This window comes from Salvelinus namaycush, chromosome 29 (genome assembly GCF_016432855.1).
Source record: "Salvelinus namaycush isolate Seneca chromosome 29, SaNama_1.0, whole genome shotgun sequence".
Taxonomy (NCBI): Eukaryota; Metazoa; Chordata; class Actinopteri; order Salmoniformes; family Salmonidae; genus Salvelinus; species Salvelinus namaycush.
Window position 1 is genome coordinate 18,481,545 of NC_052335.1, and position 25,248 is coordinate 18,506,792.

Sequence of the window (25,248 nt, forward strand, 5' to 3'; positions counted from 1 at the left end):
GCTCTCTGATAATTATATGTAATTTATTCACCTGCACTCTCCGTGCTCCGCTCTCTGCACAATATCACTGTAATTTGTGTTACAAGCTGCTACACCCTTTTCTGTCCCAAAATCTTCTGCTGCTGCTCAGAAGCCAGGCTGTGTCGCAATAGTGTTGAGTATGCTTCCTTCTGAGACCGTTTAAGGTGGAAAGGAGCGATGTGAGTTGTGACAGTAGGCTGTCTTATTCCTGCCTGTGAGGGCCAAGTGGATAGCATAGGATAGGGGTGTAGACTAGCTTAATTAACTGAACAGGACAGTGTGGAACGCTAGAGATGCACTGAAATGTACGTGTAAATGTGTCTTCACCCCAAATCCAAAGTTTGCCAGAGGCTTTCAAATGTCAAAAGAGGTGTATGAAAGTGGAGTAAATGATCCCTTTAACGTCTTAATCAAGATACATACATATCTATCGGGAGGAGGGCCACAGTATGCAGCAGCAGTGTCAGAGGAATCACATGAGTAGAATGTTTAAAAGTGTGAGCTAGACATACATAGAATATGATATGTACATTTGACTCTCAGAACATGTATTATTTTTCTGCTTTCTTCCAGCAAACGAGATTATTAATTTTCTTGGAATGTGTTTGAGACCAGTATGTGAGGGCAGGCTTGGCTTATGGTTATTTTGGTCACATACGTGCTAGGTGTTTTCACACTATCAGTCTGGCCCACACTGAGATGATGTGTTTTAATGTAAAACGCCTACCGACTCCTACTGTGTGCTGTACTGGCTGTGTTGCAGGAACACCAGACGGACGGCGGAGGTGTGGATGGACGAGTTCAAGCTCTTCTACTACTCTGCTCGCCCTGCAGCACGGGGCAAGTCCTACGGAGAGTGAGTGAAACACCACCATACATTTCTACACACCATATATTTCTACTGCTATACAGTGCCGTACAAAGTATTTGCCCCTTTCTAATTTTCTCTACTTTTGCATATTTTTTATACTGAATGTTATCAGATCTTCAACCAAAATATAATATTAGATAAACCTGAGTGAACAAATAACACAACAATGACCAATACTTATTTCATTGATTTCATAAACAAAGTTATGCCCCTGTGTGAAAAATGAATTGCCCCCTTACACTCAATAACTGGTTGCGCCAACTTTAGCTGAAATGACTCCAACCGAACACTTCCTGTAGTTGTTGATCAGTCTCTCACATCGCTGTGGAGGAATTTTGGCCCACTCTTCCATGCAGAACTGCTATAACATTTGTGGGTTTTCAAGCAAGAACTGTTCGTTTCAAGTCCTGCCACAACATCTCAATTGGGATGAGGCCTGGACTTTGGACTTTGTTGCTTTTTAGCCATTTTCATGTAGACTTGATTGTGTGTTTTGGTCCATTGACTTACTGCATGACCCAGCTGCGCTTCAGCTTCAGCTCACAGACAGACGGCCTGACATTCTCCTGTAGAATTCTCTATACAGAGCATAATTCATGGTTCCTTCTATTAAGGCAAGTCATCCAGGTCCTGAGGCAGCAAAGCATCCCCAAACCATCATACTACCACCACTATGCTTGACCGTTGGTATGAGGTTCTTACTGTGGAATGCAGTGTTTGGTTTTCACCAGACATAATGGGACCCATCTCATCCAAAAAGTTGACTCAAGTTTGCCAAAAAGCACCTGAAAGCACCTGGATGGACAGAATGTTCTATGGACAGATGACTCAAAAGTATAACTTTTTGGACGACATGGCCTAGTCTTAATCCCAATTGAGATGTTATGACAGGACTTGAAACGAGGAGTTCATGCTTGAAAACCTACAAATGTCGCTGAGCTAAAGCAGTTCTGCATGCAAGAGTGTGCCAAAAATTCCTCCACAGCGATGGGAGAGACTGATCAACCACTACAGGAAGCATTTGGTTGCGGTCATTGAAGCTAAAAGTGGCACAACCAGTTATTAAGTGTAAGGGGGCAATTACTTTTTCACACAGGGGGTATTGGGTGTTGCTTAACTTTGTCAATTAAATAAATAAAATAATTTGTAATCTCAGGTTCCCTTTATCTAATATTAGGTCTTGGTTGAAGATCTGATTCAACATTCAGCATCAAAAATATGCACAAATAGAGAAAAGCAGGGCTGATAAAGAGACAGATTAGAGAATACAAACTCATATTGCACCTAGAATAGCATGAATAACCTGGATAGACGGTTCAGTTCAAAACCATATATTTAAAAGTGTTTTTGGTCTCCCTGCATTACATATTGCACCAAGGGTTTCCACATGGTTCACCATAAGGTGTGTGTGTGCCTCCCTGTGTGTGAGTGTGTAGCACTGTCTTTTCTGTGATAAGAGCAGGACAGCATTATAAAAAAAGGTTCCTCTCTCTAACATTCATTTCCCTCTTTCTCTCTCTCTTCTCAGCATTCATAGCAGGGAAGAGCTCCGCAAGAGTCTCAAGTGCAAATCCTTCAAGTGGTATCTGGACAACGTCTACCCAGAGCTCAAGTGAGTGTGTGTGGCCGGCCAATCACACACATCCCATTATGCTTTATTCAGAATAGATTCATGATAATTTTTTTATTACTCAGGTTTCTCTTTTTTTTGCCCCCTGATTGGTCCGAGGCCCAGGCTTCCAGCTCAATCTGACTGATACAACAACAGCCAGGCGTGATGGAGTTTAGGTTAATCCCATGGACTGAAACTAACAATGTGGACTCAGGGGAGAGAGGAGAGGGCATGGTCTGACCTTTAGATGACTTGGATCGACTGTTAATTGCATACTAAGAAGAAACGACTTTAAAAAGATAGTTGAAGAACAGGTGAATTGACACAAGTTGAGAAAAAGCTCATGTATGACAAAGTCTTGTTGTATTTGGTGCATGTGACAAATAAAATTTGATTTGAAAAAAAGTTTATAGGGTGAGGACATCGGTGAGAGAGAGTATATACAGATAATGGTAAAGCCATACGAGAGCAATATACAGAGAGAAGTACAGTCATAGGCTATTACAAATTGCTTGCAGGATATGAGGGATATGAGTAACGTTACCTATGGGTGTCTGTGTGTGTGATGGATTCACTACTGCTGGTTCCAGGTTTTCGTTTGCTGACTAAGTGAATGAACTGGGCTGTAAAGCCTCCACAGACCCACACTGGCAGCAGACCCCATTACTTACCTCTCTCTCTCACACACACACACACACACACACACACACACACACACACACACACACACACACACACACACACACACACACACACACACACACACACACACACACACACACACACACACACACACACAGCAGTGGGTTCTTCCTACCTCTGATGAATGGCCATGTGATGAGCTATTTATTTTTGTACATTTGAAAATTGATTGTAATTCAGTTCAGACGTTGTTTGAGGAAGCATTTATGCCAGGCCACGGAACATGACACTCTAAATAGCCTCAATGTTAATCTCTATAATAAATCATTATTCATCTGCATGTATACATGCCACCATGAATCTATCCCACACGTGAGTATCAAAACATAACAGTCAGAGATGTTACTGAATACTACCTCGTATTCAGACTTGTCTGCATTGGTGAATATACAATAAAGCAAGAAAATACATGTAAAAAGTGTACGTTTTGTATTTTCAGAGTGCCAGATGATTCGGACTCTAAGTCAGGGGTGATTCGTCAAAGACAGAATTGTCTGGAGTCCCGTAGGGTGGAGGGACAGGACCTCTCCTCTCTCACACTGGCACCCTGCATCGGAACAAAAGCTGTGCCAGCACTCAACCAGGTACGGCCAATGCAGCTTACTGTCAGAGACCTACTGGATAGCCCGTAACAGACCCAATACCCAAAAAGTATGGAAAGAGCTATGGTCTAGTCCAGAGTCATTACTACTGTACTACTACTGCCTGCTGGTTAAGGGGCTGTTCTGCACACCAATCTAAAAGCTTCAGCACTCACTGATAGAGAGGTACTATGCATCCCAGCCTGCTGTCTCCACGCCCTGTCAGAAGGTATCTGTCCTCGTTAGCCTCTCCAGCATACACACTGTGTTAAAACCGACATGGTCTAAGCCTCTCTCCCCGTCCGAACTGCTAGTCTCATGTTTTCTTTCCATCTCTAGACAATTCGGGCAGACAAGCATCATCTTGCGGGTTTCAGCCTGAGCTGATCCCACTCTGATATACTCTGATATACTCTGATATACTCTCTCTCTCTCTCTCTCTCTCTCTCTCTCTCTCTCTCTCTCTCTCTCTCTCACACACACACACACACCCTGTCCAGAAGAAACCCTAACCCCTCCTCCCTAGGCCTTTGAGTAGAGCTGAAACAAAAGCAGTAGGGTGAATGCATTTGGATGTAAATGTGCTAAAAGTATGTGTCATATAGTTTATGTAAATCAGACGATATCACAAAGCTAGATGTCTTATGCAAAAGGCAGGTAGGCACTTAGGCTGCGTTTACACAGGCAGCCAACTCTGATCTTTTTTCCACTAATTGGTCTTTTGACCAATCACATCAGATATTTTGACCAGATCTTTTCACATCAGAAATTGTTCAAATCTGATTGTTCAATAGACCAATTAGTGAATAAAATATAAGACTTGTTTTGGTCAGGAGGAGGGTGTTTTCTCTCTCCAAATTCATTTCCCTAGGAAGCTCATTGTGCTTTATTTAGATTTAATTCAGTGGTGAGACATGCTAAAACAAGGTACTGTATAATGATTGTGTCAGCAGTAATTAAGTCTTGGCCTATTATGCTTGTGCAGTACTGTAGTAGCCCAAGAGTTATATTTTATTATTACAGTGTATAAGAATAGCAGACATGTCTAGATCTAGGTAGGACACTCCCAGCTAACAACAAACGTCCCCACAACTTTAGAGAAGGTTCCCTTAAGAGTCTTATTAGGTTATTAACCAACGTTTTCGTAAGAATGTTGCTGTGATGTCCAAGGAATGTTCTCAGGATATAAGATATTAATGTTCTATGCATGTTTTATGGAAACGTTGCAAGAACATTCATTAGTCCATTTCTCTGTGGTTTAGGAAAATATTCCATCAACGTCCCACCAAACATACACAGAACATGATTGCCATGTTCTGAGAATATAAGATATGAATGTTCTACACACGTTTCAGGGGAACGTTGCAAGAACATTCGTGTTCAGTTTTCTGAGGGTTAGGGCATTCCTGCAAGAACATTCCTGTGTCCAGTTCTCTGTGGGTTAGGAGAATATTCCAACAATGTCCAACCAAACATACACAGAGCATGTTTGCCATGTTCTCAGAATGTAAGATATTGTGTTCTAGATGGGTTTCATGGGAACGTTGCAAGAACATTTCTGTGTATCAATTGTCGGGACGTCGCCTGATGGTCCCAAAGAAATATTCTCAAAAAAATAAATGTTTAATTACACATCATGCCTTGTTACTGTTCAAGCCCTGATTGGTGAACCACTGATCCATTCACAGCTCTTTTTGTCTGTGGAAAGGTTAGGGATATCATATAAAATTGTATTAGTCACATGCGCCGAATACAACAAGTGTAGACCTTACTGCTTACTTACGAGCCCCTGACCAACAATGCAGTTTAAAATAACAAATAGCGAAATAAAAGTAACAAGTAATTAAAAGAGCAGCAGTAAAATAACAATAGCGAGACGATATACGGGGGGGTACCGGTACAGAGTCAATGTGCTGGGACACCGGTTAGTTAAGGTAATATGTAGATGTAGGTAGGGTTATTAAAGTGACTATGCATAGATGATAACAACAGAGAGTAGCAGCGGTGTAAAAGAGGGGGGGAAGGGCAATGCAAATAGTCTGGGTGGCCGTTTGATTAGATGTTCAGAAGTCTTATGGCTTGGGGATAGAAGCTGTTTAGAAGCCTCTTGGACTTAGACTTGACGCTCTGGTACCGCTTGCCGTGCGGTAGCAGACAGAACAGTCTATGACTAGGGTGGCTAGAGTCTTTAACAATTTTTAGAGCGTTCCTCTGACACCGCCTGGTATAGAGGTCCTGGATGGCAGGAAGCTTGGCCCCAATGATGTACTGGGCCATACGCACTACCCTCTATAGTGTCTTGCGGTCGGAGGCTGAGCAGTTGCCATACAGGCAGTGATGCAACCAGTCAAGATGCTCTCGATGGTGCAGCTGTAGAACCTTTTGAGGATGCCAAATCCTTTCCGTCTCCTGCGGGGGAATAGGGTTTTTCGTGCCCTCTTCACGACTGTCTTGGTGTGCTTGGACCATGTTCGTTTGTTGGGGATGTGGACACCAAGGAGCTTGAAGCTCTCAACCTGCTCCACTGCAGCCCCGTCGATGGGCGTGCTTGGTCCTACTTTTCCTATAGTCCACAATCAGCTCCTTTGTCTCGATCACGTTGAGGGAGAGGTTGTTGTCCAGACACCACTCGGCCAGTTCTCTGACTTCCTCCCTATAGGCTGTCTTGTCGTTGTCGGTGATCAGACCTACCACTGTTGTGTCATCGGCAAACTTAATGATGGTTTTGGAGTCGTGCCTGGCCATGCAGTCATGATTGAACAGGGGGTACAGGAGGGGACTGAGCACGCGCCCCTGAGGGGCCCCTGTGTTGAGGATCAGCATGGCGGATGTGTTTTTACCTACCCTTACCACCTGGGGGGGGGGGGGGGGGGGGGGCACGTCAGGAAGTCCAGGATCCAGTTGCAAAGGGAGGTGTTTAGTCCCAGGGTCCTTAGCTTATTGATGAGCTTTGAGGGCACTATGGTGTTGAACGCTGAGCTGTAGTCAATGAATAGCATTCTCACATAGGTGTTCCTTTTGTCCAGGTGTGAAAGGGCTGTGTGGAGTGCAATAGGGATTGCATCATCTGTGGATCTGTTAGGGCAGTATGCAAATTGGAGTGGGTCTAGGATTTCTGGGATAATGGTGTTGATGTGAGCCATGACCAGCCTTTCAAAGCACTTCATGACTACAGACGTGAGTGCTACGGGTCGGTAGTCATTTAGGCAGGTTACCTTAGTGTTTTTGGGAACAGGGACAATGGTGGTATTTCAGACTCAGACAGGGAGAGGTTGAAAATATCAATGAAGACACTTGACAGTTGGTCAGCGCATGCTCGCAGTACCCGTCCTGGTAATCCGTCTGGCCCTGCGGCCTTGTGAATGTTGACCCGTTTAAAGATCTTACTCACATCGGCTGCGGAGAGCGTGATCACACAGTCTTCCGGAACAGCTGGTGCTCTCATGCATGTTTCAGTGTTATTTGCCTCGAAGCAAGCATAGAAGTAGTTTAGCTCGTCTGGTAGGCTCATGTCACTGGGCAGCTCTCGGCTGTGCTTCCATTTGTAGTCTGTAATGGTTTGCAAGCCCTGCCACATCTGACGAAAGTCCGAGCCGGTGTAGTACGATTCGATCTTAGTCCTGTATTGATGCTTTGCCTGTTTGATGGTTCGTCGGAGGGCATAGCGGGAATTCTTATAAGCTTCTGGGTTAGAATCCCACTCCTTGAAAGCGGCAGCTCTAGCCTTTAGCTCAGTGCAGATGTTGCTCGTAATCCATGGCTTCTGGTTGGGGTATGCACGTACGGTCACTGTGGGAATGACGTCATCGATGCACTTATTGATGAGGCCAATGACTGATGTGGTGTACTCCTCAATCCCATCGAAAGAATCCCTGAACATATTCCAGTCTGTGCTAGCAAAACAGTCCTGTAGCTTAGCATCTGCTTCATCTGACCACTTTTTTATTGATCTAGTCACTGGTGCTTCCTGCTTTAATTTTTGCTTGTCAACAGGAATCTGGAGGATAGAATTATGGTCAGATTTGCCAAATGGAGGGCAAGGGAGAACTTTGTATGTGTCTCTGTGTGTGGAGTAAAGGTGGTCTAGAGTTTGGTGGTCTAGAGTTTTTGTCCCTCTGGTTGCACATTTAACATGCTGGTAGAAATGAGGTAAAATGGATGCCTCTGGATGAGCATTTTCCTGTTTGCTTATGGCCGTATACAGCTCATTGAGTGCGGTCTTAGTGCCAGCATCGGTTTGTGGTGGTAAATAGACAGCTACGAAGAATATAGATGAAAACTCTCTTGGTAAATAGTGTTGTCTACAGTTTATCATGAGATTCTCTACCTCAGGCGAGCAAAACCTTGAGACTTCCTTAGATATCGTGCACCAGCTGTTATTTACAAAAATACATAGTCCGCCGCCCCTTGTCTTATCAGACGCCGCTGTTCTATCCTGCCGATACAGCGTATAACCAGCCAGCTGTATGTTGATAATGTCGTCGTTCAGCCACGACTCCGTGAAGCATAAAGTATTACAGTTTTGAATGTCCCGTTGGTAGTTTAATCTTCCGTAGGTCATCAATTTTATTTTCCAAAGATTGCACGTTTGCTAGCAGAATGAAAGGAAGTGGAGGTTTATTCGATCACCTACGAATTCTCAGAAGGCAGCCTGCCCTCTGGCCCCTTTTTCTCAGCCTTCTCTTCACGCAAATGACGGGGATCTGGGCCTGTTCCCGGGAAAGCAGTATATCATTCATGTCATGCTCATCGGTCTCGTTAAAGGAAAAAAAGATTCTGCCTGTCCGTGGTGAGAAATCGCAGTTCTGATGTCCAGAAGCTATTTTCGGTCGTAAGAGACGGTAGCAGCAACATTATGTACAAAATAAGTAAAAAAATAAGTTACAAACAACGCAAAGAAACAAACAAAAAAACACAATTAATTAGGAATACGTCAAACATCAGCCTTGTTCTCCGGCGCCATCTTGAGATACTCACACACAGTGGTTTTAACATCGTGTTTTCAACTTACATATTTGACACAGTTTGACCTACTGTACATGATTACATTGTGCATGTTAATTTATGCATCTATTATTATTCAATGTGTCCTTACCTGGGATTTGAACTCACAACCTCTTGGTTCATGGAATTCAGATCTTCCTGCTACGTCACCATGTCTGTTTCAGTTATCAGTTATATTGACTGTTCTTTTTTTACGTATTTCAACAATATAAGGGTTTTCTGTATAGCTGGTGTTAGTGGGGTATATTAACCTGTTAATTGTACTCCTGAATCACTATGATCAATAGAAGTTTTTCTTGAGTGTACTTTTAACAGTGCTGAGATTTACTTCAAAGTGAATTGACCCTATTGCTTACACCAATCAAATTGTTTCAGATCTACACAAGTGCCTAGGGAGGAGGGGTTAAGGTTTTTTCTGGACAGGGCCTAACTATACTGGCCCAATAAGCACAACACCCTAATCACTGTCCCAATAATGGATATCCGTAGGGACAGTATAGTTAGGCCCTGTCCAGACGAAACCCTAACCCCTCCTCCCTAGGCCTTTGAGTAGAGCTGAAACAACTTGATACGTGTAAGCAATAGGATGAATGCATTTGGATGTAAATGTGCTAAAAGTACACTCAAAATGTTTTATTGATCATAGTGATTCAGGTTTATAAGGTAAAACAGGTTAATATGCCCCACAATTAGACAAATATACAGAAAGCCCTTAAATTCATGAAATAAGTCAATCAAATAAACGCTGAGATTAACTGATCCCTGACACGGACATGGTGGAGTAGCAGGAGGATCAGAGCTCGAAAACATTAATATTGTATATATATTATGAGAACATGGCAACCATGTTCTGTGTATGTTTGGTGATACATTGATGTAATATTCTCCGAACCCTCAGAAAACTGGACACATGAATGTTCTTGCAACGTCCCATAAAACGTGTCTAAAACTTCAGTGTTGTATATTCTGAGAACATTGTAAATAAGAACGTTGTAAATAAGTTCTGTTTGACATTATGGGTTCTCCTAACTTTAACACAAAAACATGCTTTAAAAGGTTCTCAGAAGGTTTTTGCTAAAATAGATAGAATGTTCCACTAAATAACAGAAAAGTGGACACTCAAACATTAGGTGAACATTATGGGTAACATTACAAAAACATTTATTTCCCTAGAATTGTTAGCTAGGCTTCACTCAAAGTAAATGTAGTATGGCCACAGCTGTTCCTTATGATCCAGAATGGTGGTTCTCAGGTGTTCTGATTAAAACAGGAAAGTGGAAGGAGATTCAGACAAAAACACAACTGCCAATATGAAGGACTAGAGTGATGTTTTCACTCAGCCTTTATTCAACCAGTCTGCCTGTGCTCTAGTATAAAGCTTCTAAAAGCAACTGTGCGTCTGCCTCCAGAAGTAGCACACAGCTTCTTCCTCTAGACTTCGAGCCACGCTAGATTAATATTAAATTAACATTGGCGTGCCACAACGGACATCGTAAAAAGCTGTGCCATTACCGCAGGGTAATTAGATTTAATACAGAGCACATTTACACAGTGCAGTTTATCCTATTAAGCAGTGATATGTGCATACCCTCTGCCTTCTGACCTGTTCATCTGCTAGCAGGCCTCATCTCCACCCACCTGCCGTTTAACACACACAGCCCAGCTGGGCTTTGTTATTACAGACCTCCGCTCTGTTCTGCCCAGAGACAGACCTACTGTACTGGGCTGTACTGGCCTACTGGTGTCACCTTCACAGAGAAACACAGTACCCCCACACAGGCCTTTGGCGAGGCTGCTGTTACTGATAGACATAGGCACGAGCTCGCAAACACACTTGTGCGCACATTGCCACAAATAATGTATGTGCACACACTCACACACACACACTAGGCCCTATCCTCTGTGATGTGTTTCCAAGTGATGTGATTCTTATTGGAGCAGTGCTGTAATCTAATGATGTGACTGCTGCAGGGAAAGATAATGACTGATGATCCATGTGGACCAGCTCTTACGATAAACATGTCATAAACAATATGGCCTGTATTCTCAAGGTAGAACAGTGTATTTCATAAGAAATGGGGTGTAAAATAGCATATCAACATTTCATGCTGATGTAGGCCTATGTACAAAAAAGAGCCTTAAAAATCATGAAATGCTAGCTGTGATATTGTACACTTGTTAGTGTAGGCTACTGCAGAGCTTGGTAGCCCTTTACACTTGTACCTGTATACAGGTTGAAAATGGTAGACTTGGGATCTAACAAGCGCCTAAATTGGAACATAGTGGCTGTACAGTAACATACTATAAATGACGTCAGAGCTCTGGGTCTCCGCTTCACAGCGCTGTATGGGTTTTGACTGACAGCCGTTCTGAACTTGAGCACCACGCTCGACAAGAAGTTGCCCCCATCCCTCCCGCTAATTGGACAACTTTTGCAAATGTTTTATTGTCTGAGTGAGAGAAATGCTGAAAATTGATGATGACTGGATGTATTTTGAAAGATGAGATGTTCAGGACAATAATAAATACAATCAAATGTGCACTTCCCATCTCCAAATCATAAAAGTCATGTCATATACTGTCAACGTTTATGATCACTATGTTTGATGTACAGTTACAAGATGACATGGCGTCATACTGGGTTGTTCTGCACAGAATGAGCGTATCTTTGTTTATTGTGAAGAAAAGTTGCAGCGGCACACATGCCTGAATCCACTCATAACTCCTTTCTGTGCGCACCAACATTTTCAGGTTTTCTGGATTGCCTTGTGAAAGCTTAACACTGTAAGATCGTATTTTATAACTTAGCTAGTCATCTTGGCAATATAACAAGCCTTCAAATCATGTCCACCTGACCCAGATTACGAGTTATAATGGATTCCAAAATCAACAGTAATTGTGTGATGACGGGGATGCAGGGTTGTGTTCCAAACAAAACAGCTACAAGTGTGCTTGCTCTAGTTCCTCAGCGGCACAGCTAGGAGAGCTGAAAAAAGTACCTTGTAGTTGAAGATTCTGAGTCATAAAAGTGCATTGAAATTGCTTAGGAACTGTGCACACTTTAGAGAGGTGTGTGGACACCAGTTAGTCCTCTTACTCAAACCATTGTATTTTTTTTGTCTCATGTTGCACCTACCCCACATTTTCCATGAATGGTCTAATCATGTTACAGAATTTATCCAGAATAGTTTCTGATTTTGTTGTCAACAAATGCGGCGAAAAGTACAGTAAATGTAAAATGCAAATAAAATCAACAGTGTAATGGTTTGGATTCAGTCTTGCAACAATCGAAGTGTGGTCTAATAATTTTCCCATTATCTCCAAATAGTTCCCTTTCAATTGCTTGCTACCATGGTTACCATATGCTTTTCATATACAGAACCTGTCAAAAGTTTGGACTCATTACAGGGTTGTACTCATTCCAATGTTGTTCTTTATTTTTACTATTTTCTACATTGTAGAATAATAGTGAAGACATCAAAACTATGAAATAACACATATGGGATCATGTAGTAACCAAAAAAGTGTTAAACAAATCAAAATATTTGTTATATTTGAGATTCTTCAAAGTAACCACCCTTTGCCTTGATGACAGCTAGGTACACTCTTGGCATTCTCTCAACCAGCTTCATGAGATAGTCACCTGGAATGCATTTCAATTAACAGGTGTTGTAAGGGTTGTGGAACTGGTGGCAGTGAAGTCAGACGCAGGAGAGCAGAAATAGGTAATAGGACATGGGGGGAACAGAGGGTTAAATACACAACACTTAAAGAGGGAAATGGAAACCAGGTGTGGAGGAAAACAAGACAAAACAAATGGAAAATGAAAAGTGGATCGACGATGGCTAGAAGACCAGTGACGCCGACCGCCGAATACCGCCAGAACAAGGAGAGAAAACGACTTCGGTGGAAGTTGTGACAGGTGTGCCTCGTTAAAAGTTCATTTATGGAATTTCTTTCCTTCTTAATGCGTTTTAGCCGCTTCAGTTGTGTTGTGACAAGGTAGGGGTGGTATACGGTAGATAGTATTTGGTAAAAGACCAGGTCCATATTATGGCAAGAACAGCTCAAATAAGCAAAGAGAAACGGCAGTCCATCATTACTTTAAGACATGAAGGTCAGTCAATCCGGAAAATGTCAAGAACTTTGAAAGTTTCTTCAAGTGCAGTCACAAAAACCATCAAGCGCTATGTTGAAACTGGCTCTCATGAGGACCGCCACAAGAAAGGAAGACCCAGAGTTACCTCTGCAGCAGAGGATAAGTTCATTAGTTACCAGCCTCAGAAATTGCAGCCCAAATAAATGATTAAGTAAAAGACACATCTCAACATCAGCTGTTCAGAGGAGACCGTGTGAATCAGGCCTTCATTGAATTGCTGCAAAGAAACCACTACTAAAGGACACTAATAATAAGAAGAGACTTGCTTGGGCCAAGAAACACGAGCAATGGACATTAGACCGGTGAAAAACTGTCCTTTGGTTTTGATGTCTTCACTATTATTCTACAATGTAGAAAAAATTATAAATAAAGGAAAACCCTTGAATGAGCATGTGTGTCCAAACTTTTGACTGGTACTGTATCTTCTGTAAGAAACGTTTCAATTTGGCCATATCCATTTAGGCCAAGTGTAAAGGTTTGTGGCTGGGAGACTGGATGGGACTTTGTTTTTGTGTGACCTTTTTTATTTCTGCCTGTCCTTGGGGAATGAAAACCCTTGGAAACGTAGTCCGCACATTAGACGGGCTGAACGTAGCGCTAACTCCTTTGACCCACTTTCTAGGCCTACCTTGGCTGCTCCTCTCTCTTCAAGTCAGTGTTACAGCTTGATGTTTGCCTGGGATGTCCTCCGGTATGTTTATAACTACCTGTAAAGAGAAAGAAACGGATGATAGAACGTTTCACTCTAAACGAATCATGTTTTTTGTGTATAAATGTTACCACTACAAAGTGCACATGCCTTGGTAATAAGATTGCTATTTCTATATTAAGTAATGGTAAGAACTTACCTTTGATTCCTTGTTATTGATTAGGTGAAATGTTTGTTCCTTCAGCAGTGCTCCTTCTTCCTTCTGCGTTCGAGAGCGCCAATTATCCCATGGTTTGGTTAAAGGCGCCAGCATACTAGGTTCGGTTTGCTCCTAGCAGAACTCGGCTACTCGAAGTGAACGTCTGTGCCTTGCATACTACCTTAAAAGACATTCACTTGAAAAACTAGAAAAAAGCGGCAATATTACTGTTTGTCCCACTTGAGACGATGTAGCAACAATATAGCCAGTACACGTCCTCAAAATAGTTTGAAGTAATCTAAGATAAATGAAGAAATCTGTCATTCATTTCTACGTTTTTGCGAGGTCTTAGTAGTGCAATTTTACATCTAACTAAGATGTTTGGTGCAGTATTTCTCAATGAAAAAATGTGCACGATAACTATATATCTCTCGTAGAATGACAAAAACACTTAATTGAAGAATCCCTCCATAGATCCCACTCTTACTAGGAGGAGTACTGTTGACCAATCACCGACGAAGTGGCCTAGACCAAAACGAACAAAAACGTCATCATAAAATATGAGCAAACTGTTTCATGTAGGAAGCATGCGACAGGATTAACGCATGCGCAGTGGTTGCTAAATCCCAAATGGTATAAAAATGTGTACCCTAGTTTATTTCTTCTTAATGCAGGATTCTCCAGTAGTAATTGTAATGTGTATATATTTATGGTATTCGAGAATGTGTAACCTGAATATGTTTATTGAGGATCATGTCTTTATTTCTTACCATTCATTATGAACCCTCACTCTGGACCCACTCAATCCTCTGGGCTCCCTCATCTCTGACACCTCCACCACTAAGATCGCCACTTCAGAAAATGGCGTTACTTTTCAAACACTCCATTGGTTAGTATCTCTAGTGATCAGAGATAGGTACAATATCAATGGCACCTGGTCAGCACTGTGGTCGAAAGCAAATAGGTCATGTTGCTCATCAATTACGACTATAGCCACTTTGTGCTTCATAGCATGCCCATGTAGCGATCACCATGGGACGGCTCTTGTGTTGTCACACACACCTACACTTCCTGCTGTGTGCCCCTGATAAACATCTAGTATAGGAATCACCAGTTGGGAAGGTTGTCATTACTGCTGCTGCTCAGTGCTCACTCACTACATGTCTTCCTAATTGATTTCAATTACAGTGCATTCGGAAAGTATTCACACCCCTTGACTTTTTCCACATTATGTTTTAGCCTTATTCTAAAATGGATTCAATCGTTTTTCCCCCCCTCATCAATCTACACACAATACTCCATAAGGACAAAGCAAAAACAGGTTTTTCGCCATTTTTGGAAACGTATTAAAAATAAAAAACTGAAATATCACATTTACCTAAGTATTCAGACCCTTTACTCAGTACTTTGTTGAAGCACCTTTGGCAGCGATTTCAGCCTCGAGTCTTCTTGGGTATGGCGCTACAAGCTTGGCACACCTGTTTTTGAGGAGATCATCCCATTCTTCTCTGCTGATCCTCTCAAGCTCTGTCAGGTTGGATGGGGAGTGTAAGTGCACAGCTATTTTCAGGTCTCTCCAGAGATGTTCGATCAGGTTCAAGTCCGGGCTCTGGCTGTGCCACTCAAGGACATTCAGAGATTTGTCCCGAAGCCACTACTGCGTTGTCTTGGCTGTGAGCTTAGGGTCGTGGTCCTGTTGGAAGGTGAACCTTCACTCCAGTCCTGAGTGCTCTGGAGCAGGTTTTCATCAAGGATCTCACCGTACCTTGCTCCATTCATCTTTCCCTCAATCCTGACTAGTCTCCCAGTCCCTGCCGCTGAAAAACATCCCCACAGCATGATGCTGCCACAAACATGCTTCACCGTAGGGATGGTGCCAGGTTTCCTGCAGACGTGACGCTTGGCATTCAGGCCAAAGAGTACAGTCTTGGTTTCATCTGACCAGAGAATCTTGTTTCTCATAGTAAAAATAAATAAAAACCTTGGAATGAGTAGATGTGTCCAAACTTTTGACTGGTACTGTAGACAGGTGTGTGCCTTTCCAAATCATGTCCAATCAATTAAATTTACCATAGGTGGACTCCATTGAAAACAGGATGCATCTGACCTCAGTTTTGAGTCTCATAGCATTTTTTAAAATGTAATCCATTTTGGAATAAGGCTGTAACGTAACAAATTCTGGAAAAAGTCAAGGGGTCTGAATACTTTACGAATGCACTGTCCATAGCCAGAATCCTCTTCATGTCTTGGCATTGGCCCTCAGATGTCGCTTGCTAACAACTCAAGTTTCTTTAATGCCAAACAAAACCGTTGACAGGATCTACCGTTTTGACATGTAATTCAATGTATATGAGTCCCTTGAGTGAAATCAGTAGCTCTCAATTTGCTCTTGCTCTTGGGAAATCAGTCAAAGCAAGCATACATAAGTGGTAAATTGTATAGCTTGGCGAGGAACGGCCGTATTTAGACAACTTACACAGACTAACCATGTACAACATCTTTTCAAAACACATGGTTATATGTAATGCAACCAAGGAAGTGTACAAAAGTCGAATCCAAGAATGTGACAACTGTTACAAGAATACAAGCTTTCCACCAGACAAGGACACAGATTGTTTCCTTTTGTGCTCAGGGGAAGAAGACCTAGCTACAACTATTAAATCAAATGAAACTACAGTTTGTTGTGGAGTGCATCTGGCCTGTATAGGACATATGGGTACAGAGATGTCACCTGGCAGCTGGTACCAGGAGGGACTTTAATAACTGCATTTAAAAATAGGCTTTCTGTCTGACATTCTACCATAAAACACTAGGATTCATGACTTAATATGTGTGAATAATTTGATCCTTGGATCAATATCAAATCCTCTGCAAGCTAGCTAGACCATGGAACGTGGCTGGATGTGCATGCACCACCATACACAGACAGGCTTAGCAGCATTGCTTCTACATCGTTTACGAGTTTAAGTGGTCAATGAAATTAGAATGTCTCGGTCTGGGACATGGGACATAAAGTATTTATTGTTTTTCATTTGGGTTTTGGCCATTGTTGAGACTCGACTGTGTGTGAACTGTTGGCGCACACATGTGCGTGTGTGTGTGCGTGCATGTGTGTGTCAATCTCCAGCATGCCGTTTCAGTAACATTTCCCCGGGCTGGACCTACAGAGACAGACTCTTATTATTTCATGATGTATGGAATGTTCCTGTACAGTGAACCCACTCCCAGAGACAGATGCACTGGCAGGCGTGGGTAGTGGTGTGTGCTGGACTGGGGACACACATTTTGCCTGGGTAGAGGGATTGGGTTGCCTCATGATTGGATGTAGCCTACACACATACATACCCAGTCTGTCGTCTGAGGGTGTTTTAATAATGAAAAAAAATATGTCACTTTGTATTATCAGTATCTCATGATTGTGTGTAAATGTGTCTACACGCATATAAACTGAGTGTACAAAACATTAGGAACACCTTCCTAATATTGATTTGCTTACCCCTTTGCCCTCAGAATAGCCTCAATTCGTCGGGGGATGAACTCTACAAGGTGCCGAAAGCATTCCACAGGGATGCTTGCCCATGTTGACTCCAATGCTTCCCACAGTTGTGTCAAGTTGGCTTGATGTCCTTTGGGTGGTGGAGCATTCTTGATACACACGGGAAACTATTGAACGTGAAAAACCCAGAAGCGTTGCAGTTGTTGACACAAACCTGTGCACCTGGCACCTACTACCATACTCTGTTCAAAGGCACTTCAATATTTTGTCTTGCCCATTCACCCTCTGAATGGCACACATACACAATCCATGTCTCAATTGTCTCAAGGCTTAAAAATCCTTCTTTAACCTGTCTCCTCACCTTCATCTACTCCAAGGATGTATTATTCTAACTCTCAACAGTAAGTTGAGACCAAAACTGTTTTTATTGGGCTGCGGGCCGCATGCTAGTTGCCCATTCCTGATTTACACTGATTGAAGTAAATTTAACAAGTGACATCAATAAGGGATCAATCATAGCCTTCACCTGGATTTTGTTTTGTACACTAGGTGTACATTGTGCTTTTTGTGTAGTGAGAGTGCATTAGACTGAATTAATAGTGTGTTGTTGTTGTGGTATTTGTTTGTAATAACAGTGTATCTCTATCCTCAGGAGTGGATTTACACCCACGGGCAGCAGATCCGTCAGCAGCAGCACTGCCTCTCTCTCTCCACCACCTTCCCTGCCTCCCAGGTCATGCTCATGCCCTGCAACATCAGCGACGGGAAACAAGTAAGAGCCCAGAGGGCGCCGTCCTCTCCTGAACACCCAGCATGCCACACCATGCTGGCCCGCCACTGCCACCGCAGCCCCCTGCCGTAAACGAGCAAAGACACTTCTGAAAGCCATAAATCAACTTTCACTTAGGCTTTCACACAGTGTAGAGGCCCCAGCAGAGTGTACCTTAGAGCTCTGAGTTCTGGCTGTATCACCAGCCTGCTGCTGCACCCTAAGACAGAGGCAAGGTCCGCAGTATATTTCGGCTTATCTAACAGTACGCTAGCGATGCTGTTTACATGGTTTGAGCCTGTCTGAAAAGATCATACATGCTTTATGACATTCATGGTAAACAATAAGGAAAACAAAACAAGAAACAGAGAAGTTAGTTTGTGCAGAATGTCTGCAGATACTGTTTATGAGTTGGAGGGTGTTTTGAGCAGCATGCATGACTGTAAAATGTGTTAACATTGTTGTTTGGGTCGAGACTGCAGGGACAGATGAATCATGAATATGTGGCGATAATGATTAGTGTCTGGGATCGTGAGAGGGAATTAGATGATACATAGAATGCTTAAAACATTATACACAGCTCCGTCAGAGTCAAGTGAGTGTTGCATAGATAGATAAGGCAGTGCTACATTCTAGAGCTCTATATCTGCAGGTAGACTTTATACAGAAAAATATATAAACGTATCATGCAACAATTTCAATTCATATAAGGAAATCAGTCAATTGAAATAAATTCATTAGGCCCTAATCTATGGATTTCACATGACTGGGCAGGGGTGCAGCCATGGGTGGGCCTGGGAGAACACAGACCCACCCACTTGGGAGCTAGGCTCACTGACTGGGAAGCCAGGCCCAGCCAATCAGAATGAGTTTTTCCCCACAAATGGGCTTTATTACAGACAGAAAAACTCCTCAGACGATCCCGCAGACGAATAAGCCGGACGTGGAGGTCCTTGGATAGCGTGGTTACATGTGGTCTGCAGTTGTGAGGCCGGTAGGATGTACTGCCAAATTCTCTAAAACGGCTTATGGTATAGAAATTAACATTGAGTTGGACATTCCTGCAGTCAGTATGCCAATTCCCACAAAACTTGAGACATCTGTTGCATTGTGTTGTGTGACAAAACCGCAAATGTTAGAGTGTACTTTTGTTGTCCCCAGCATAAAGTGAACCTGTGTAATGGTCATGCTGTTTAATCAGCTTCTTGATATGCCACACCTGTCAGGTGGATGGGTAATCTTGGCAAAGGAGAAATGCTCACTAACAGGGATATAAACAAATTTGTGCACAAAATTGGACAGAAATAAGCTTTTTGTGCATATGGAAAATTTCTGGGATCTTTTATTTCAGCTCATGAAACCAACACTTTACATGTTGTGTTTCTATTTTTGTTCAGTATATTAACAGTGCTCTGTTAACAGTAGCCCCAGCCCTCACGTTATCAGAAGTTGCTCAGGTATAAACTACTTCCTCCTGCTAAGAAGGCTCTCAGAGCAGCATGTTCCACCCCTGGCACACAAGACGGAAACTGTGCAATGAAGATAGATAATTACAAGCGTGCTCATGTGTTCCCTCAGGCCACTGCAGGCTACAGCAGAGAGGCTCTCAGCATCCCACGAATGTGCTTTACTATCAATTGTGCTTCAACAGCCAGTAACAAGAACAATGACTTCAAGGCACCACAGGCACTGAATACTAATTGATTTAGTTTGAATTATTTTCTTTTTTAATTAAAAAGTGTAGTCTCCCTTTGCTTCATAAAAAAAGGAAAAAATGTGTCATGGCAATTTGAGTCTTTGCTGCTTTGATCAGGGGTACAATGGAACAGCGCTTGTTTCTGTTCACTGAGTCTAAATACAGTGGAACAAAGACAGCTGTATCTCTGTGTCACATATTCAATGTATTGTTTTCTACCACTGAGGAGGGATACATGATCCTGATATGCCCCACTGGTCTTGGCAACAGACTTTGCCTGTCAGTTATCTAACCAGTGATGGATGCGTGAGACAATGACAAATTCCTTGCATGTTTGTTAATATCCTGTAGTTTTGTTTATATGCTAATTAGTTCTACGGTATCAGCAATTCTGAGCAAAGAGTAGCCTAATTCCCAGCTCTGATCGATTATTGTGACTCGGGAGGAATTAAGTGAAGAGGGACATCTAGTGGTGAATAGTGGGAAGTAGCAACGATAGATAATGGCATCCCATACTGTAACAGTGCCATGCACATGACATGCAATAAAGATCATTAGCTAAATAAGAAGTCGACATTACAGGGTCAATATTGGACAATAGTTGCCCAAACTCCTTTTCTTTAAAGTATTTAAAGAAACAATTAATGGACAATAACAGTTTCATTACATTAGAATGCCTGTCTCTGTGTACAGTATAGTTCTTGATCTTTGTGTTGTGTTCCAGCGATGGCAGAAGTCAGGCACCCACCTGGAGCACCTGGTCTCCCACTTCTGCCTGGACAGTGAAATGGCCCTGGAAGGCATCGAGAGCAGCAAGATGCTGGTGATCAGCCCCTGTGAACTGACAGCCTACACCCAGAGATGGGAGATGCCCTTCTCATGATCCATCCACAACACAAGCCTTCCTGTAGAGGAGGACTACACTATGAGCACTCACGACCTACTGCAGTGCTTACTATAGCCAAGAGCTTTTAGAAAGAGATAGAGATGGAGGAGGTGGACACCGGCGTAAAGGGTATTTTCGGTCACTGAGATTAGTCTTTATAAGATCGCATGGACTTGGACTGACGTCAGCACATTCAATTGCTCAACAAGACACTCAGCAGCAGTGGTGGAAAAAGTACTAAATTTTCATACTTCAGTAAAAGTAAAGATACATTAATAGAAAATGACTCAAATAAAAGTGAAAGTCACCCAGTAAAATACTACTTGAGTAAAAGTCTAAAAGTATTAGGTTTTAAATGTACGTAAGTATCAAAAGTAAATGTAATTGCTAAAATATGCTTAAGTATCAAAAGTAAAAGTATAAATCATTGCACATTCCTTATATTAAAGCAAACCAGATGGCACTGTTTAAAAATAATAATACAATATTTAAGGATAGCCAGGGTCACACTCCAACACTCAGATCAGAGGCAGTAGGGATGTTCTCTTGACAATTTCCTGTCCTGCTAAGCATTCGAAATGTAACAAGTACTTTTGGGTGTCAGTGAAAATGTATGGAGTAAAAAGTACATTATTTTCTTTATGAATGTAGTGAAGTCAAAGTAAAAGTTGTCAAAAATATAAATAGTAAAGTACAGATACCCCAGAAAACGACTTAAGTAGTACTTTAAAGTATTTTTACTTAAGTACTTTACACCACTGCTCAGCAGGGCTGAAGTCATGTATTTTGGGCTAATATACTGTAGATGGAAATACAGGGGACACAATTTTTCATTGCTGTTGTCATTGAAACACATGTGGTCTGTCACTCACAACTATTTTTCTAACTGCTGCTTCAAATGTAGAAATCCTGTCTTTGTAATGACATTTCAATGGTGATCTAATATGGGATGGTTTGCAGCTATGGTGGAATTTGTGACAGCAAATTGAATGCACATGTCAAATGACAATATTTTTATATCCTAATTTAGGATTTGTGAAAAACATTTAATGATTCCCATTTCTTTTTAATTGAAATGGAGATGATCTTTACACAAAATGTCTATGATCCTGAAAACACAGAGACACACACACAGACTGTAATAGCCAGTGCTGCGATGTCAAAACTGGAAATAAAAGAAATACAGAATATTTTTGTTATTATTTTTGTGTTCGTCAGTGATACCAATTGGATTGGTCCCCTCTACCACACGGAACCCCACTAATCTATCGACGGAAACGCACAAGATGGCTAAAAACAGATCCTCTGCCAGCTTGCTACCCACGGCCCGGCTAGCTGTCTGAATCGCCGTGACCCCAACCAACCTCACTACTCACTGGACCCTTATGATCACTCGGCTAAGCATGCCTCTCCTTAATGTCAATATGCCTTGTCCATTGCTGTTCTGGTTAGTGTTTATTGGCTTATTTCACTGTAGAGCCTCTAGCCCTGCTCATTATACCTTATCCAACCTTTCGGTTCCACCACCCACACATGCGATGACATCACCTGGTTTCAATTATGTTTCTAGAGACAATATCTCTCTCATCATCACTCAATGCCTAGGTTTACCTCCACTGTATTCACATCCTACCATACCTTTGTCTGTACATTATACCTTGAAGCTATTTTATCACCCCCAGAAACCTGCTCCTTTTACTCTCTGTTCCAGACGTCCTAGACGACCAATTCTCATAGCTTTTAGCCGTACCCTTATATACTCCTCCTCTGTTCCTCTGGTGATGTAGAGGTGAATCCAGGCCCTGCAGTGCCTAGCTCCACTCCAATTCCCCAGGCGCTCTCTTTTGATGACTTCTGTAACCGTAATAGCCTTGGTTTCATGCATGTTAACATTAGAAGCCTCCTCCCTAAGTTTGTTTTATTCACTGCTTTAGCACACTCTGCTAACCCGGATGTCCTAGCCATGTCTGAATCCTGGCTTAGGAAGACCACCAAAAACTCTGAAATCTCCATCCCTAACTACAACATTTTCAGACAAGATAGAACGACCAAAGGGGGCGGTGTTGCAATCTACTGCAGAGATAGCCTGCAGAGTTCTGTCCTACTATCCAGGTCTGTACCCAAACAATTTGAACTTCTACTTTTAAAAATCTCCTCTCTAAAAACAAATCTCTCACCATTGCCGCCTGCTATAGACCACCCTCTGCCTCCAGCTGTGCTCTGGACACCATATGTGAACTGATTGCCCCCCATCTATCTTCAGAGCTCGTGCTGCTAGGTGACCTAAACTGGGACATACATAAAACCCCGGCCATCCTACAATCTAAGCTTGATGCCCTCAATCTCACACAAACTATCAATGAACCTACCAGGTACCACCCCAAAGCCGTAAACACGGGCACCCTCATAGATATCATCCGAACCAACTTGCCCTCTAAATACACCTCTGCTGTTTTCAACCAAGATCTCAGCGATCACTGCCTCATTGCCTGCATCCGTAATGGGTCAGCGGTCAAACGACCTCCACTCGTCACTGTCAAACGCTCCCTGAAACACTTCAGCGAGCAGGCCTTTCTAATCGACCTGGCCCGGGTATCCTGGAAGGATATTGACCTCATCCCGTCAGTAGAGGATGCCTGGTTACTTTTTTTAAATGCCTTCCTCACCATCTTAAATAAGCATGCCCCATTCAAGAAATTTAGAACCAGGAACAGATATAGCCCTTGATTCTCTCCAGACCTGACTGCCCTTAACCAACACAAAAACATCCTATGGCGTTCTGCATTAGCATCGAACAGCCCCCGTGATATGCAACTTTTCAGGGAAGTTAGAAACCTCTATACACAGGCAGTTAGAAAAGCCAAGGCTAGCTTTTTCAAACAGAAATATGCTTCCTGCAACACAAACTCAAAAAAGTTCTGGGACACTGTAAAGTCCATGGAGAATAAGAAAACCTCCTCCCAGCTGCCCACTGCACTGAGGTTAGGAAACTCTGTCACCACCGATAAATCCACTATAATTGAGAATTTCAATAAAAGAAATTCTACAGATGGCCATGCTTTCCACCTGGCTACCCCTACCCCGGTCAACAGCACTGCACCCCCCACAGCAACTCGCCCAAGCCTTCCCCATTTCTCCTTCCCCCAAATCCAGTCAGCTGATGTTCTGAAAGAGCTGCAAAATCTGGACCCCTACAAATCAGCCGGGCTAGACAATCTGGACCCTTTCTTTCTAAAACTATCTGCCAAAATTGTTGCAACCCCTATTACTAGCCTGTTCAACCTCTCTTTCGTGTCGTCTGAGATTCCCAAAGATTGGAAAGCAGCTGCGGTCATTCCCCTCTTCAAAGGGGGGGACACTCTTGACCCAAACTGCTACAGACATATATCTATCCTACCCTGCCTTTCTAAGGTCTTCGAAAGCCAAGTCAACAAACAGATTACCAACCATTTTGAATCCCACCGCACCTTCTCCGCTATGCAATCTGGTTTCAGAGCTGGTCATGGGTGCACCTCAGCCACGCTCAAGGTCCTAAACGATATCTTAACCGCCATCGATAAGAAACAATACTGTGCAGCCGTATTCATTGACCTGGCCAAGGCTTTCGACTCTGTCAATCACCACATCCTCATCGGCAGACTCGATAGCCTTGGTTTCTCAAATGATTGCCTCGCCTGGTTCACCAACTACTTCTCTGATAGAGTTCAGTGTGTCAAATCGGAGGGCCTGTTGTCCGGGCCTCTGGCAGTCTCTATGGGGGTGCCACAGGGTTAAATTTTTGGGCCGACTCTCTTCTCTGTATACATCAATGATGTCGCTCTTGCTGCTGGTGAGTCTCTGATCCACCTCTACGCAGACGACACCATTCTGTATACTTCTGGCCCTTCTTTGGACACTGTGTTAACAACCCTCCAGACGAGCTTCAATGCCATACAACTCTCCTTCCGTGGCCTCCAATTGCTCTTAAATACAAGTAAAACTAAATGCATGCTCTTCAACCGATCGCTGCCTGCACCTGCCCGCCCGTCCAGCATCACTACTCTGGACGGTTCTGACTTAGAATATGTGGACAACTACAAATACCTAGGTGTCTGGTTAGACTGTAAACTCTCCTTCCAGACTCACATCAAACATCTCCAATCCAAAGTTAAATCTAGAATTGGCTTCCTATTTTGCAACAAAGCATCCTTCACTCATGCTGCCAAACATACCCTCGTAAAACTAACCATCCTACCGATCCTCGACTTCGGCGATGTCAGTTACAAAATAGCCTGCAATACCCTACTCAATAAATTGGATGCAGTCTATCACAGTGCCATCCGTTTTGTCACCAAAGCCCCATATACTACCCACCATTGCGACCTGTACGCTCTCGTTGGCTGGCCCTCGCTTCATACTCGTCGCCAAACCCACTGGCTCCAGGTCATCTACAAGACCCTGCTAGGTAAAGTCCCCCCTTATTTCAGCTCGCTGGTCACCATAGCAGCACCCACCTGTAGCACACGCTCCAGCAGGTATATCTCTCTGGTCACCCCCAAAACCAATTCCTCCTTTGGCCGCCTCTCCTTCCAGTTCTCTGCTGCCAATGACTGGAACGAACTAC

General features: G+C 42.9%; 1 protein-coding gene across 1 annotated transcript in view; it reads left to right on the plus strand.

Moving 5' to 3' along the window:
• The window catches only part of galnt14 (UDP-N-acetyl-alpha-D-galactosamine:polypeptide N-acetylgalactosaminyltransferase 14 (GalNAc-T14)), a 129,295-nt gene extending 108,389 nt beyond the window's left edge, over positions 1-20,906 (plus strand). The window contains exons 12-16 of the mRNA XM_038968079.1: positions 785-877; positions 2,421-2,504; positions 3,646-3,790; positions 17,947-18,066; positions 20,484-20,906. Coding sequence (XP_038824007.1) covers positions 785-877; positions 2,421-2,504; positions 3,646-3,790; positions 17,947-18,066; positions 20,484-20,642 — 601 coding nt within the window. The 3' untranslated portion in view covers positions 20,643-20,906. The remainder of the gene's footprint in view (positions 1-784; positions 878-2,420; positions 2,505-3,645; positions 3,791-17,946; positions 18,067-20,483) is intronic.
• The last annotated feature ends 4,342 nt before the right edge of the window (positions 20,907-25,248 follow it).